The 15,468-nt window shown below is 53.8% G+C and overlaps 7 protein-coding genes across 7 annotated transcripts; 3 read left to right on the top strand and 4 right to left on the bottom strand.

The window, feature by feature from the left end:
• Positions 1-136: 136 nt before the first annotated feature.
• CKM354_000127200 (profilin) lies at positions 137-819 on the top strand (the record flags this gene model as incomplete). The annotated part of the gene is made up of 4 exons (XM_044796392.1): positions 137-149; positions 248-263; positions 325-562; positions 685-819. The coding sequence occupies 4 exons, from the start codon at positions 137-139 to the stop codon at positions 817-819; spliced, it is 402 nt and encodes a 133-aa protein (XP_044652327.1).
• A 985-nt stretch (positions 820-1,804) lies between these two features.
• Positions 1,805-4,378, bottom strand: CKM354_000127300 (translation initiation factor eIF3 core subunit c; the record flags this gene model as incomplete). Its single annotated transcript, XM_044796393.1, has 1 exon — positions 1,805-4,378. The coding sequence occupies one exon, from the start codon at positions 4,376-4,378 to the stop codon at positions 1,805-1,807; it is 2,574 nt and encodes an 857-aa protein (XP_044652328.1).
• A 1,652-nt stretch (positions 4,379-6,030) lies between these two features.
• On the top strand, positions 6,031-7,743 carry CKM354_000127400 (uncharacterized protein; the record flags this gene model as incomplete). Its single annotated transcript, XM_044796394.1, has 2 exons — positions 6,031-7,476; positions 7,531-7,743. The coding sequence occupies 2 exons, from the start codon at positions 6,031-6,033 to the stop codon at positions 7,741-7,743; spliced, it is 1,659 nt and encodes a 552-aa protein (XP_044652329.1).
• A 303-nt stretch (positions 7,744-8,046) lies between these two features.
• On the bottom strand, positions 8,047-9,681 carry CKM354_000127500 (uncharacterized protein; the record flags this gene model as incomplete). The annotated part of the gene is made up of 1 exon (XM_044796395.1): positions 8,047-9,681. The coding sequence occupies one exon, from the start codon at positions 9,679-9,681 to the stop codon at positions 8,047-8,049; it is 1,635 nt and encodes a 544-aa protein (XP_044652330.1).
• A 1,466-nt stretch (positions 9,682-11,147) lies between these two features.
• CKM354_000127600 (uncharacterized protein) lies at positions 11,148-12,434 on the bottom strand (the record flags this gene model as incomplete). The annotated part of the gene is made up of 1 exon (XM_044796396.1): positions 11,148-12,434. One exon carries the CDS (start codon positions 12,432-12,434, stop codon positions 11,148-11,150), a length of 1,287 nt encoding a protein of 428 aa, XP_044652331.1.
• Positions 12,435-13,423: 989 nt separating this feature from the next.
• On the bottom strand, positions 13,424-14,267 carry CKM354_000127700 (uncharacterized protein; the record flags this gene model as incomplete). The annotated part of the gene is made up of 2 exons (XM_044796397.1): positions 13,424-13,858; positions 13,914-14,267. The coding sequence occupies 2 exons, from the start codon at positions 14,265-14,267 to the stop codon at positions 13,424-13,426; spliced, it is 789 nt and encodes a 262-aa protein (XP_044652332.1).
• A 313-nt stretch (positions 14,268-14,580) lies between these two features.
• Positions 14,581-15,411, top strand: CKM354_000127800 (uncharacterized protein; the record flags this gene model as incomplete). The annotated part of the gene is made up of 1 exon (XM_044796398.1): positions 14,581-15,411. One exon carries the CDS (start codon positions 14,581-14,583, stop codon positions 15,409-15,411), a length of 831 nt encoding a protein of 276 aa, XP_044652333.1.
• Positions 15,412-15,468: the final 57 nt, after the last annotated feature.

The raw sequence follows: 15,468 nt of genomic DNA on the forward strand, positions 1-15,468 counted from the left end.
CATCCTCGCACGTCACAGAGACCCTTTTCTTGCGCCACAACCCCCGAAGGCAGCAAAGTAATCGCATCCTCATCACCCTCCTTCTCCCCTCGTCTGTCCCTTCAGAACACCTAAACACATCACACCACCGCCCACCATGTCCTGGCAAGGTAAGTTGACCTCCCGAGTCCTTCACGCTCGCTGCGACCTCGTCAAGATACTCCTCATGCGCTTAGCATAGTTCCAATACTGACTCGTGAGTGCACAGCATACGTTGATACCAGGTACTACCCTCCGCCCACCATACCTCCCGCGAGCATAATCACACTGACTCTAATTCCCCAGCCTCGTCGCTACCGGCAATGTCGACCGAGCCGCCATCTTCAACAGCGAGGGCAACAGCGTCTGGGCGACATCCGCTGGCTTCACAGTCAAGCCTGAGGAGATGCAAGCAGTCGTAGCGGCATACAAGGACAAGGGCGACGAGCAGGGCGTGAAGAAGGTCCAGAGCGAGGGTCTGCATATCGCAGGAGAGCGCTTCGTGGTGATCAAGGCCGACGACAGGAGTATATATGGCAAGAAGGTGAGTTGTGGATAATATGTTTCCATTCAGAACAACGTGGTACTTCGGACGGACGGACGGCGGAAGCTTCGAAGGACGAAGGAGACCGGAAAAAGGACACTGAGCTGACTTGGAATACACAGGGACGCGAAGGTGTTGTCATCGTCAAGACCACACAAGCCATCCTCGTCACACACTACCCAGAGACTGTCCAGCCCGGTTCCGCTGCCAACACTGTCGAACAGCTTGGAGATTACCTGATCAAGGTCGGATACTAAGCGGTCGTGTACGGGAGCTGCGAAGAGGGCGGTCGATTAGAATCAGCATTGCGAGGCTGGCAAAGGAAAGATCTCACATGTAGAGGATGTGCATAACGCGAAACATGAACATGAAGCAGCTCGAGCAGCAGCACTCGGAGCGAAGTGGTAGAAACGCAAACCCTCCATTATCGCACTCGGCCGCAGGGCGAGGATACACGGCTTTTGCACACGCTGGGTAGAAGATAACATGAAAGCTCCCATCGGAGGAGTTCTCCCCCTCACAGATTTGTCCAGGTCGCCCGAGTTTATTGTTGATTGCTCTATTGACAACGAAGAATTTTCTCGTTGATGCGCTGTCATAGGTTGTGGCTCGATGCGCTGGATCAGTCACTCACCGCCATGTTGCGAAATGAAATTTGCAATACCCCAAGATTACTTGCTGTGGAATATAGGCATAGCGTAAGCTATTACATGAAAAGAAGTGGATCAGCGTTGCAAACAACCATTCACGGGTAACAGTCGTTTAACAAAAATGCCATATGGGAAAGTGCTGGAGGGACGACAAACATTCATGCACTCTACCAAGACATATACCTATCGTTTGCGCTGGCGGTGAGATCTCGCTTTCTTTTGATTTCCTTTGGCGCTTCCAAGCCCATCGCTGAGCCTCGTGCCTCGCAGTCTGAGGATCTCTTGTTCTAGGAGTGTTAATTCCCGACCCTCCCACACTTCGGTCAAACCTGGTGCTCACGCTGAGGCATAAGCAAACATCATTTAGAAAGGTCTTGGAGTCAAGCCATAGGACGACATTTGTGGAATAAGACGGCACATTCGATCAACCAAAACATTGAATTTTTGAACACAGGTGACGTCGCTAAAACTTTCATTTCAATGCATGCATACCTGAAGCATGAGCGTCTATCATGGCTTCCATCATGCTCATCATCCGATGCCGCCTATAGCCTGCCACAAAGAACGCCAACACGCGTGAGCCGCATGAGTTTTACTGAGCCCTGATGGCATTACCCAAAGCGCCTCCCGTGAATCCAGAACCGCCTCCACCACGTGGAAGACCGCCGCGACCGCGTCCGCCACCTCCGCGACCGCCTCGGCCACCGCGTCCGCCACGTTGAGGCTGTCTCTCGAATGCATTCGATGTGCCTTGTGTTCGCTGCTCCAATACTCGCTCGTTCGACTCGATGAGGTGCTGTGCCTTGTCTGCAAGTGTGAGTGACAGGCTCTGTAGTCTGCTGAGCTCCACGCCCTTGCGGAAAATGATCGCGCTGTTGACCTGGTCGAGAGCAGCAGCAAGATCCTCGTGGTGGATCATCTTGCTTACGATCGCAGCGACCTTTCGTGACTCGAGGTCGAACATCTCTGCCAAGTTTTGAATGGAAAGTGTGTCGTAGAATGGAGCGTAGGTGAAGAGGTATGTCCGGAGGCCTTCCTCCTGTATTTGGCCCTCGAGCATCGTCTTGATCTCGGCCGCTTGCGGCAGAAGATCCCAGATCTTGATGCTCGTGATGAATTCGGCGGCCTTCTTCCACTCACCCGCTGCAAGGGCCTTGGAAGCCTGCATGACGTGATCACGAGTGTTCTCTGGAGGTCCGGTGAAAATCTGGCGTTCATGGTATTCTAGCATGCGTCGGTAAGACTTCGAGATGACACGCTTCTTGAGGTCTGGTGATGACCCTGACTGTGCAAGAGTCGGGATTTCCAGAAGCATAGAGCAGGTCAAGTAGACACACTCCAGAAGCTCCAAGTTGATGTGCATGTGGAAAGGTAGCTGTCTCTGCCGCTCCAGACGCTCTTGCTCGGGCGTGATCTGTGAGTAGCGTTGCAATTGGAGACCTTGTGCAAGAAGTTCCTTCTGCCTCTGGCTACCACAGATATCCTGCAGACAAGTCTGGCACTCATACACAAGCCCAGCACGGAAAGCGCAGAGACCGACTTGGGTGAGAGTTCGGTTGTATAGAATCTGGGTGTTGACATCGAAGCTTCCAATGGTCTCCTGGAGATGCGACATGAGCATCATATCGCGAGCGCGGTAGTAGTGGTCGTGAAGGGCAAGGTGGTAGATCTGGCACAGCATGGCTCGTCCCTTGATAATGCCTTCGGCATGTTTGAAGAGGTAGCCGGCCAGAGTCTGGACAAGATTGGTGATGTCAGTGCTCTGGGCACGAGGAGTGATGGTAGAGTCAAGGCTAGGCGAGATTGACTTCCAGCTGTTCTCTTCGAGAATGGTAACGACTTGAGAAGGCTTGAAGTAGACGTGTTCGAGGCGGCGCATGACGACTCTGTTGACATTCTCCTGCGATGCTTCCAGCTTTGGAGTCGATCGCAAACGCTCGGCATAGATGGAAGCGCGGACAATGTTCGAGTAGAGAATGCCCTCATCTTGCAGTCGCTCGACGTATTCGGAGGTGTGAGGGTCAACGTGCTGTAGGACGCGAGTAAGCTCGTCGTCAAGGCGCTCGACGAAAGAAGTCACGCTGCCCGGAGTCTTGAAAATCTCGTCGGCGGTGATCGTGGGCAGCTTTTCGTCATCCTCCCACTCCTCCGCGTTCTCTACAACCACAATAGCCGTGTTCTTCTCCAAAACAGCCAGAAGCTGGGCAATTTCTTGCGACGCCAGCTTCCACTGCTCTTGTGCCATCTGAGAGCCGGTACCCGAAGTCAAATCGAATCGTGTTGCAATCAGCGTGAGAAGCACACGGATTCGCTGGTAATCGTTGACCGCCACATCCAAGAGCTTCTCCATAATGCGGATCTGCTCCAGACGATCTGTGTTCTTCCTGCCACGAGACTCGACGATCGAACGCAAGTGCTTGAGAATGCTCTCAGGGGTGTAAACCATGGCCTTGCCGCCAGCGCCGACCATGGTGAAGCCGTCATCGCCAGCATCAATCGCGTCGGCATTACTGACCAGTGCAGACTTGGCCTTCTTTGGCTTCGGTGCCTTGGTGTCTTCCACCACATCCTCCTTCATGAAGTCATCTGGATCCTTCCGGAAAGCCTCGATCTCGGTGGCGTAATCACGGTTGTTCTTCTTGATCTTCTGGCGCAGCGCGTTCAGGCCCTTTTGTGCGATGGGGTTCATCTTCTTGCCGGGTGTGACCTTTTGCTTCTCGAATGTCTCGGCCACCAGGGTCTCCAGCTCCGCAATTGTCTTGATGTACATCTTTGGTGCCTTGCCATCCAGATCACGAATGAGCGTTGGCAGTTGTCGGTTCATTTTGTCGTAGTTCTCGTTAATCGCATTCCAGTCGCTGATCTTCTCGCCATTCTCAATCAAGCGGATTGTACCCTCCAGCTCATCGAAACGCTTGTCTTTCGCAGACTTGACAATCGTGACTTTGTCCTCATCGCTTTCCTCATCCTCGGATGACACTTCGCGCAAGAAACGGTTGGCACCGGTCTTTCCACCCTCATCATCACTGCTGGAGTCATCGTCATCCTCTTCTTCGGAGCTTTCCTCGGAGCTCTCCTCCTCTGCTTCCTCCTCCTCGCTGTACAACTCCTCCTCGTCGGAGCTGCTCTCGCTCGAGCTGTCTTGGCCGTGGAAGAATCGCGACATCGTGAATGCTGCTGATGTCGATGACAGATGTGAGGGCGGCCCTTGCCTGTTGGGTCGTCGCTGCGCGGGTGAGTCAGAAGTCTCACAGGTCGTGTGGTCGCGGCGGAGGCAATCGCTACGACAGCCCACTTGAAATCAAGTCAAAGAATTCGAAGATCTTGGCAGCGGCGGATGCTCCCGTGCCAACGCGTGCCTCCATGCCTCCCTCCCCACACCGTCGTCTTCAACAGTGTTGTCCATGTCGTTTCATATTCCAGCTGCTGGAATTCATGACACGTTTTATAGCAAGTCTGGCACTCAGCTACTTCTCCATTTCACGTTGAATGCTCGCGGAACGGCGTGGCGGCGTACCTGAGGTGATCAGACGCGATCTTTTTTAGGCAGTGACCTTCAAGCAACTGGAGCGGGAAGACATCTGATCAGGAAGGCAATTTAGCACTGTCGAAATCGTATGCGACAACCATGTGAGCTCTGTGCCAGCTTCTCAGTGCAGGCCCCGGTCATGAGAAATGCGCATTGTGACTAGTGTCACCTCACAAAAGCCACGACGTGTGCGCCAGTCTGTTCGACGAGCATGAGCATCGTTGGTTCGCGGCACTTCTGGCAATGAGCTGACGACCAGCAGTATGACGTGTCGGCCCCTGGTGCCATATCGTACATGATGAAGGGTGGAGTTTCAAAGAAGATAATCTACCACGAATTGCAGCAGACGTAAAACGTAACGTTGCTTCGCACGCTGTGATGAACTGTTGCGTTGACCGTCTGCGCGACTGGGCGGTCTCTGAGACTGGGAAACATACGACATGACTTCATGCTATCCTCCCATAGTCATGAAAGTCTCGAAGGCGTGCATAAAGTTCGCTCCTGTTGAATGGTCTTACCTGATCAGCTTGCATGTGCCTGAACCGGACACCGGCCGTCCGCTAGATGTAACAGTAAAAAGGACTGAAAGCTCCAGTCTGGCTACCCTGTTATGAGCCTCCCGGCCAGCGAGAGCAGCTGCTCCAACTTATCAGACATCGTGGAATCATCGAATTGTGAGACGTGGTGGAACGTGCTAACTTTGGCTGCTTGCGGCGCCTTGGGTCGGGTTAGGCTGGGCTAAAATTACCGTCGGCACGTGCGCTGTTCGATGGCTGGTGAACCAACGTCCGAAATCATCGTGTCTCGCTCCTGACCTGCAACGACATTCTCAACGCGACTTATTCACCACACACTATACACGTCGTCAGAGCACCTGACGACTCCAGCAAACACTCCGACACATTTCCGCTACCGTCGATGGGCTACTCCGCTCCTCCCGCTACCACGTTCTCTGTCTTCTCCGGCGCAGTCGTCGCACTTCTTCCAGGCGGCGTTGCAGGACTCTCGCGCACTGATTCCAGCTTTGCGGCGCTGGACTGGCTAGGTGTACGAGGCCCAGTGTAAGGGTACTCCTGAAGCTGGGCGAAAAGGACGAAGAGGCTCGGCGAAGAGCCCGAACAAAACTCGAAAGTGCCGTGCACGACTAGGCAAACGAATACCGCCGACTGCCACATGCAATCTGCATAACAAACGGAGTCTAACAGGACGGCTGTGAACGCTGTCAATTGCTCACTGGGTGGGACCTGCCGAGTGCTCTGCGAACCACATTCTGGATCTGGATTGTAAAAATGCCAGCCATGGACATCGAGCCCAGCTATGCCGATCTGGGCATTCAACGCTCCCCTCCAATGCCAATCGGCACCCCGCGCATGACAGCTCGAGACTTGCCGGTCGAACAGAACCTCCCCGTCCCGAAACTCGATCACGAGGCTCTTCGGAAGAAGGCTAAGAAGCAGCGCCAAAAGGCGAAGAAGAGAGGCATGCTGCCAGCAGCACCAGCAGTCAATGTGATCAAAGGTTTCGAGACTCCAGTGACTACCGATGGCGAGGAGTCAGACTTCTCGAGGGCCACCACGCCTCGTATTGGTGCACTGAGCCCTGCGCTGCGCCCAGCAACTCCTCAGGGTGGTATCAGTTGTCTTCGCGAGCGTCTCGACGCACTCAACCTGGACAGCAGGAGACCAAGTCTGGCTCGTGTCATGTCAAATGCTTCGATGACAACTGCCACGGCCTCTTCGGCCGGTAGCGACGGCGACAGGACCGAGATGGAGACATACGATGTTCCCCTCGACAATGACTTCATCAGCCCACTCGCCGGCTCACAAACTCCGATTTTCGCATCGCAGGCTATTGAAGGTGGTTTGAGGACTGGCTCCATTCATCGAAAGATGCATGCTGAGGACTTTGAGCCTGTGCGATGCCTTGGCAAGGGCGCTTTCGGTACTGTTCATTTGGTCAAGCAGCAATGCACAGGCAAGCTGTATGCTCAGAAGCAGTTCAAGAAGGCTAGTCTCACGGTCCATAAGCGTCTCATCGAGCAAACCCGCACCGAGCGCAATATTCTGGAGTCTGTCAACCGCCACCCATTCGTGGTGAAATTGTACTATGCTTTCCAGGACCAGGAGAAGCTTTACCTGATCCTCGAATATGCACAGGGCGGCGAGCTTTTCACGCACCTGGCGATGGAAGGCATGTTCACCGCAGACACAGCAGCATTCTACATGGCAGAGATGGTCCTCGCTCTTGAGCACCTGCATCAAAATGTTCGCGTCATCTACCGTGATCTCAAACCAGAGAATTGCCTGCTCGATTCTGAAGGCCATCTGCTCCTGACCGACTTCGGTCTCTCAAAAGTCTCTGCCGAAGACGACGAGCGCGCGAACAGCATCCTCGGCACGATCGATTACATGGCGCCAGAGGTCATCGAGGGCAAACCCTATGACTTTTCGGTTGATTGGTGGGGTCTTGGTGCAATAGGATGCGATTTACTTACAGGCCAGCCGCCGTTTGGTGGTAACAACCACGCCAAGATTCAGCAGAACATCCTCAAGCAGAAGCTGCAGCTTCCATACTATCTTGGTCCCGATGCGAAGGATATTCTGACTCGACTGCTACGCAAGGAACCACACAAGCGTCTTGGTGGCACGACCTTGAAGGGCATCAAGGAGTTGAAAGCTCATCGCTTTTTCAAGAAGATTGATTGGAAGAAGCTTGAGCGCCGCGAAATGGAGCCGGTAGGTCTATCAGTCTTTACAGGTGTTATGAAACTATGCTAACACCAATTCTAGCCCATTCAGCCCGTCATCACCGATCCCGAGCTCGCAGAGAACTTTGCAGCAGAATTCACAGATTTGCCTCTCAGTCCTGTCGTCTCTCGCAACCAGAGATTTGAGGATATGGTCAATGATGCGTACGTCGCTGCTGAGAACGACCCGTTTGGCGGGTTCAGCTTCGTGGCGAGCAAGAGCCTTCTTGAGGACGATTTCATGCTCGAGGGTTGACTATATGGAGGAACATTCATCGATGGACTTTGGCGTACATGTAGTACAGCAACTAGTATTATGTTCATACACAACGCTCTTCCGATTCTCCTTTTAGAATATTTGCTTCTGCGTTTATATTTCATTGGGAATCTCGATCATGGGTACAGCATGCGGTTGTATGGACATGGATGGCAGCATCAAAATATACATTTCGTGCATGACGCATTCCTGAGCAACAAAAGTGACCTGAACACGTTCCGGCTCATGAACAGCATTGTCGCCACCTCTACATCGCTTCTGATCAGGAGACAGGAGACTCCACTAGGCCACCCTCCTCCCGATCCTCCTATTCTCTCTCTGTCTCAGACTCTTCCTCTCATCCTTCCGCCTCCTCTTCCATCCTCGATTCAGCGCCCCGCGATTCTCATAAAACCATTTCCTAAATTCACTTTCCTCCCTCTCCTCACCTGTAGGTCTCGCAGCTCCGGCTTTCGCTTGCGGAGAAGCGTTGCCACCAGCGTCCACATCAGCCATCTCTTCGTCCTCCTCCTCTTCTTCATCTTCATCCTGCGTGAACCGGAAATCGAATCTCTTGCCTATCGCAGCAGTGTCTGGTGTCGGAGCAGCAGATCTCTGACCTCGCCATTCGAGGTCTTCTTTGGTGCGTGGGGTTTGCGGGATGCGGAGTTCCGCGACAGCGCCGACGTCGTCTTCGTTCATTTCGCCACCTTGCGCATCGAAGAAGCTGAATGAGGTGTCGATAGGCGTGGGCTTTGGTCTGGGAGAGAGATCTGTTGTTGATGGAGCGGGACGCTTGAAGAGGGCTTCGAGCGGATGGACTTCCTTCTCTTGGACTGAGCCGACGGGAAGAGAAATAGCTTCGGGTGTCTGAGTGTTTTTGTTCGAGGCAGAATTGTTGCGAGCTTGTACGAGTTGTGCGTCGAGGTTGGCTTCTGTGTCGTCGTCCGACTCAGATGAGGAACCTGATTCCGAAGCTGAAGAGACCGAGGCGCTGGATGCACTTTCCTCATCGCCTGACCAGGCTTCTCGTGTCGGAAGACTGGCGTGTGCTAATTCGATGCTGCCTTCGTCGTCTGGCTCGGAATCCAACTCGGGCGCGTCGTCAAGTACAGAGTCTTGTTGCTCTTGTGGCTCAGGTTCAAGATCAGCCGGTTTTGCAGCCTCTTTCGCAGCCTCTTTCGCAGCCTCTTTCGCAGCCTTGCGCTCTCTTCTCTTCTCCTGCTTCTCTGTCTCCGCCTCTACGACTTCACCCTCGTCATTGACCCAGCCTCTGCCATCTTCGTATTTCAGCTCTCCAGATCTCGCCTTTCCACCAGCAGCAGGTCTGCTTGTCTTCTTGCCCTCGGTAACCACTACCTCTTTACGTCCAGACTTTTGCGCTTCCTTCTCCTTCTTCTCTTTGGTCCTGCTCTTTTTGCCACTCTCCTTGTCCACTTCAACCTTGTTCGGTGGCACAACAGTCTTGAATTTCATCTTCTTATCCTTAATGCTGTCGTCGGTCTTGCTGCTTTTCTTCGACTTCGCCTTGTCCTCGGCCCAGCCTCTCTTCACATGGCGTCCCTCAGGCAATTCATGTCCTGCGACCAAAAGCTCACCGACTTTGCGCTTCGTCTTCTCTTTCTTGGCCTTCTTCCTCGCTTTCCCGTCGTCTGCATCTGGGGCGACCTCTTCTCTGCTTTTGCGCTTTTTCTCCGGCTTGGCCTCCTCGATCTTGATTTTTGTGCCCTTCAACATAGTCCCGTTCAGTTTCTTTTTCAGCTTCTGTGCTTCGCTGATAGGCAACTCTACGTAGCCGAAGCCCCGCTCGGGAAAGGTTTCTACTGCGTGGAACGAAATGTTTGTCGCAACGGGCTTGAGAGCATCCGGGACAAAGCGGTCAAGTATGGAGGGATTGAAGGGCGTAATGTGAAGTCGAGTGCGGTCTTCGGTTGTCATGGTGTCACCGGCGCATATTGGCGTGCAGATGCAGAAAGGAAGTGGATAGCTCAGAAAAGGTCCGAAAATGTAACTTCATCCCTGCTTAGCGCTACGGAGCTTGCCGCGCAGCATGTGAACGTCCAAGACGAACCATGAACCTCACAGCTCCACCTCTCGAGACATCCATCACGAACAAGTATGCTTGAACGATGACGCGACAACGACCCGTGTGGCAGTACATGCTGCTCTTCCTCTCCTTCCTCTCACTCTCTCTCGCAGCCTGTGAGCCTCTTCCGACCCACTCCAGCGCACCTCCGCCCTGCTGACGGACTACCAGCACCGACATCCTTCTGCAAATGCACCTGCTTCACAAATAGCACCATCATCCCGCTTGATGCTCCTCCTTCATCCGATAAGCCCACTGAACCGGATACTGGCACAAGCCCCACGCGACTCACCCTCCGCGATGCCGAATCTGATCCCTTAGTCCTGGAGGCCCGCGACATTCTCCCCACCAACGGCTCCGAAAACAAGGTTCACGGCCGTACATGTGCAGATTGCAACAAGCAGTTCTGCCTATCATACAATTTACCGATATGTGCCGGAGCGACGGAAGAGAATGTCCTCACGACGTGCTTCCAGCGAGATAGTGTCAAGGATCAGCTGGTGGTCTGGATCTTCCTGATTGCAACTGTGGGACTACTGGCCTGGGCGACTGTGAAGCCATGGTGGACGAGATGGCGGGAGGGATATGGTGCAGTGCCGGGTTGAGCATGGGCTGGAAGACATGAACGATAAAGAGCTCGGCTGGGAGAATGTGCAGAAGTGCGGCACAGCCATCACGTCTCCAGTGAAGCAGAAGTCGCAATCCTTACAGTCTTCCCCTCCTATTGACCTTATCTCGATGTCAGGATCAGTACAAGAGCTGCAGCCAGTAGAGTCCTTAACTTCCGGTCTTTCACCATTTCCGGGTCATTTGCATACCCGTTGGCAGAGAGAACAGCTGAGCACAGAGTCATGACATCTTGGCTGATAGATTTCCTCAATGGTATGGCTTCGTCGCTACTCAGCAAGGCAGTCAGCTCGACAGAAACAGAGAGTCGAGATCAAAACTGAGGATATCTCTGTCTTTCAGGTCCCTTGCCTTCTTTTTTCGCAGCTACATTCATCGCCATGATCTTCTGAAGATGTGCAGAGCCATGGGCCCTCAATATACAGAGCAATGGTGCTCGATCTCCTCATCTCCGCCGCTAGTACTCCACATGTGACCAGCTCATCAGAACACACGATGGCATTGCAGAGCACTCGAGATTGGAAGTGCAGGTGAGATTAGGACGAATGTGAGAAGACAGGGAGCTTCTAATCAATATGATTTACTTTTGATCGAGCCTATTATCGGCTCGTTTCACTGCTAGACTAAGCAGCTACGGTCTGGATACAGCAAGGACTGCCCGGTCGATATGCAACGCTCATTCGTCCTTTTCTCACAAAATAGCAGCAAGAACCATCAGCCCGGTCAGGAATGCGCAAGCGCTATTTCCAGCCGCTCCTCCATTCTGCTCTTCTCCCAAGTTCCGAGTTGTCGATGGCCCCAAGGTACTCGAAGTTAATGCCGAGGTTGACTTCGAGGTCGTGGTCGCTGTCGGGCTGACGAAAGTGAAGGCGGTGGATGTCAGATTGGTTGAGAAGGCAGTGAGCGGAATAGTGAAGTTCGGGTTGGCAGTCACCGCGGAAGTATTGTAGAGAGGGTAGCAAGTGCCATTGACTTTGCAGATCTCTTGAATGACAGTTGCGATTGGGTTGATTTTGGTGAAGTAGGAGGCACCGGCTTCACTGGAGAAGGATGAAGGCAGGAAAGTACTCGTCGCATCCGATATGTAAGGGACGGAAGTAGTGCTGGCTGATGCCTCAGAAGAGGCCGGGGTTGAGATAGTGCCATTGTAGAAGTTGATGGAGGTTGCCTGAATGGTTGAAGACGACTCCGGTATGGTGATGACTACAGTGCTGATGTAGGCAGTTGTAGTAGTAGTCGAGGAAGCGCTGGTAGATGCAGATGCCAGATCACGCTTGTAATAAGAGTAGCGCGTGCCGGTGATAGTGGTTGCAGGGTGATGTACCTCGGTGTCTTTGACCACGAAGCTCGAACCTACCCATACGACACCATTTGTTGTGGTTGTATGGTAAATGGTGCTGATAGTCTTTCCATGCAATGTAAAGACCCAAGGCGGGTAGGTGTCGGTGTAAGTGGTTGTTGGCACGCCGCATGGCCATGCGCTGCCATTCCAGCACTGTTTGAAACGCTTCTCTCGCCGCTCAGTAGGCTGCGCTCCGTCGCCTGAGTGAGCCGTACGAGTCACTGTTTGAAGAACTGTGACTACGACTAGACCTTGTTGCGATGGTGCGCTTGGAGGTCCTGAGGTGGAGAGATCCGTGATGGTCGTCTGCTCGGCTGTGGCGGTGGCCTCGGGAACGGGGTCGATAGTCAGGCCCGGATCGAGCGACACAGTGGTTCCGTGATCGATATCAATGCTGACAGTATCGATCAAGCTATCGGTCTGGGCAGACGCGATCGGCTCCGGGGTAAGGGTGGTTCCAGCACTGACGGTGGTCGTGAGGGCCTGTGCAACGCTGACCACTTCTGTCGCAATGCCACCTTCCATCGGGTGAGCGTCAGATGGCTGCACGCCAGAACTGTCGGAGGCTTTGACGTCGAAGACTGTGGCGCTTAAGAAGACCGCAAGCACGGCGAGGACGCGACGGACGCACCCCATGGTGGTGGTGTTCGGCGCGATTGCGTGAGAGAGCGAGTGAAGGAAGGCCTGCGGTTTGCAGTGGGTAGCCTTGAGGCCGGGGTCGAAGCGGAACGAATGTGGCGATGAATCGAAGCAATGGCGTAGAGCACTAGCCGGCCGTGAGTATTTGGTCAGACTCGTCCATCGCATCGAGTGATGTTCGTTGGGGTGGAGGTCGCGTTATGAAAGGTGAAGCGGAAGTGGACTGGTCGCTAGCTCACATACCTTACTCTCAGTCAACCTTTCACCTTCTCAGCCCTCAAAGACTTCGCTTTGAAAACGAGTTGTTTGATGCGGAAAGTTTGCTTGATTGTCTCTAGTCCTGGTCAGTGGTGATTTCGTAGAGTGGACGGGCCTCAGAGATGGCTGCACAGGTATATCTGGATGTGGATTTACCAATGCTGACTACGCTGATGGACCTCTGGAGCCTGGGAAGCGGCTTAAGTGACCTCGCAAATCCTGTGTCCAGATCGCTGCGAATGTCCGCCCGAGGGTTTCACTGACCACGCCGCGACGAGACCGGGCCCAGCCTGTCCCTCGAAGTCGATGAGCAACGAGGCCGACTATCAATCTGCGGCTTGAAGGTCCTGTCGCTGCGGAGACACAAGAGCCCGTGCTGTCGAACCGAAGGAGCGTGAGGTAGCTGTGGCAGATACGCGTTGGCTGCGCAGATCCGGCGTGAACCTGTTCCGGAGTTGTTGTGCCTTGGGATGTTGAACAAGTTGACCAGGTTGCGAACGGGAATTGGGCCGACTTTTGTGCCTCCAGCGTGTGTCGAGCACATGGGAGTGAGGTGAATTGAGTGGCATCAGAGGCCATCCTTTCATATGCTTACACTGTCACTGCCACCTGGGGCGGCTACCTACTCACTTTTGGCAGCTGACAGCGCGCGCGACGTGCTACCGAGCATTTGGGCAAGGCCTGAACAAGCTCGCCTTGCAATTGAAGGCATCGAGGGCCATACGCCACTAATCGCGATACAAGTCCTCAAGGAGATCCACCATCTTTCCTTGCAATGCTGTCAACTCGCTTCTGGTCACAAGCGGACTATACTTGGGATGACCATCTGGCAGCTTGCTCTCAGACAGGTCTCGGTCATCAGGCACGATCAAGGACTCGCTCGTTCCAAAGAAGGGGACGCCCAAACTCTTCAATTCCGCTGTCATAGCGGCCGCCATGGTCTCCTGCGCAGCGTAGATCTTTCGATCGAATTCAGCAAGCTCCCGTTCCTTCTTCTCCTCAGGCGTTTCAAGCTCAGGCAAAGGCTCGTAGGAGTTCTGGTTCAAGGACTTGAGAATGGACTCTGCTTTGGCAGTCTCAGCAGCTCGGTTGGCATGCACATGCTTGAGATTCTGTCTCTCGGAATACCAGCGCATCTCGTTGGCTCGCTGGTCTTTCATCATCTGTTCCCACGTGTCAATGGGTTCTTCAAACACAAGAAAGCACGTACCAGCTTACCCGCTTGATGCTCACGGCAAACTGTGGGTTCTGCGCTCCGATCTTGGTCACGCATCGTAGAGCTTCTGGCCAGACAGTGATTGTTGCTGGGTCAATCATCGGCTTTGGTGTCGAAGTTGCTGATCGGCCCTGCGGGCGTGGGAGGCGCGGGTCAAACGACTTTGCAGGCTGCTCTTGCTCAGCAGGCAGATTGGCAGCACCTCCATTCTGCTGCGACGCATTCTCGGGCTGCGGAGTGCTAGAGGTTGTGCCTGTCGTCGGAGCAGCCGCAGCGTTTTGGGCAGAATACTGGGCAAGAGTGGCAAGAATGGCCTGTAGATCTGGCACTGCGGCTGTACTGTTTTGATCTGCCATGCCGGCAGCGCACGATGCCTCTGTACACGTCTGTACTTCGAGTTGCACCCAAGCACTCTCTAGCAGTGCTTTGGCTGCACTGAAAGCAGATGATATCTCTGTTTGTTAAGAGTGTAGGGAAGGTCAAAGGGATGAAGCCCGACATGAAGTCGGATCGGAGCTCATTGGCGATTGGTCCGACCGTCATCGACTTGGACTTCAACTTTTCCCAAGGAGATAGTCTAGACGATCATCAAATGCAATGCATCACACATAGCCCTCCGCCTTTCTCGACACTGTCCTTCACTTCTCGCCATAGCACAACCGATCCACAATGGCGCGCTCACCCTCCGATGCAACGCGCTTCACGGCAACAGGACCGTACGCCTCCAGCACATTCACATCCTCCGCCCCAGGCGCAACAACATCATCACGAATAAATTTTGGCTCTGCACCCGCAAATGAAACTCCCCAACAAAAGATCCAACGTCTTCGAGCAGCCGCCGCTCTCGCCAAACAAGGCCGCGAAACCACATTCGACAAAACCGTCCGCATAGGTCGAGTATGGGCCGATCGAGCCCACCGCTTCACAGCCCTCAGCCTCATCGGCTTGACCATTCTCTCTGGAGCCGTGGCTACAGCAGGCGTCACGGATATGATTCTACACAACCGCCGGAAACGAAAAGAGTGGCTAGCGCAGAAACAAATCGAACATGCGAGAGAATTGGCTATTGCGACGCAGGCTGCTAGTCAGGGAACTGCGACGGAGGATCAGATGTTGTTGATTAATCGGGAGCGAAATGCGAGACAGGCAGAATTGGAGAAGCAGAACCGGCCGGGCATGTTCAAGAGGGCTAGCAATTGGTTATTCAAAGATTTGAGTAAAGAGGAGCAGAAGGGTGGGAGATTAGGTGCTGCTTCTGCTTCTGCTGCAGCAGGGACGATAGCAGAGAAGACGGAATTCGCGGCGGAGGAGGTGAAAGAAGAGGCGAGACATGTGTTACAGGCGGTGGAGGATAAAGTCGATCAGCATAGACGGCAGGGTGAAAAAGTACCGGAGATGCTGGTGCCGGAGGGAGGGCCATTGGATCGACAGGCACAGGTTGCGGTCGATAATGCTACGCAGAGCGGGAAAGGTTGGTACAGCTGGCTCACGGGACGGTAGTGAAACGGGTGGTATACATATGTTTGAGCACCAGCATGGCGAAGGCGTTTGGGCCTC

The sequence above is a fragment of the Cercospora kikuchii genome (genome assembly GCF_019650295.1).
Source record: "Cercospora kikuchii DNA, contig_00001, whole genome shotgun sequence".
NCBI lineage: Eukaryota > Fungi > Ascomycota > Dothideomycetes > Mycosphaerellales > Mycosphaerellaceae > Cercospora > Cercospora kikuchii.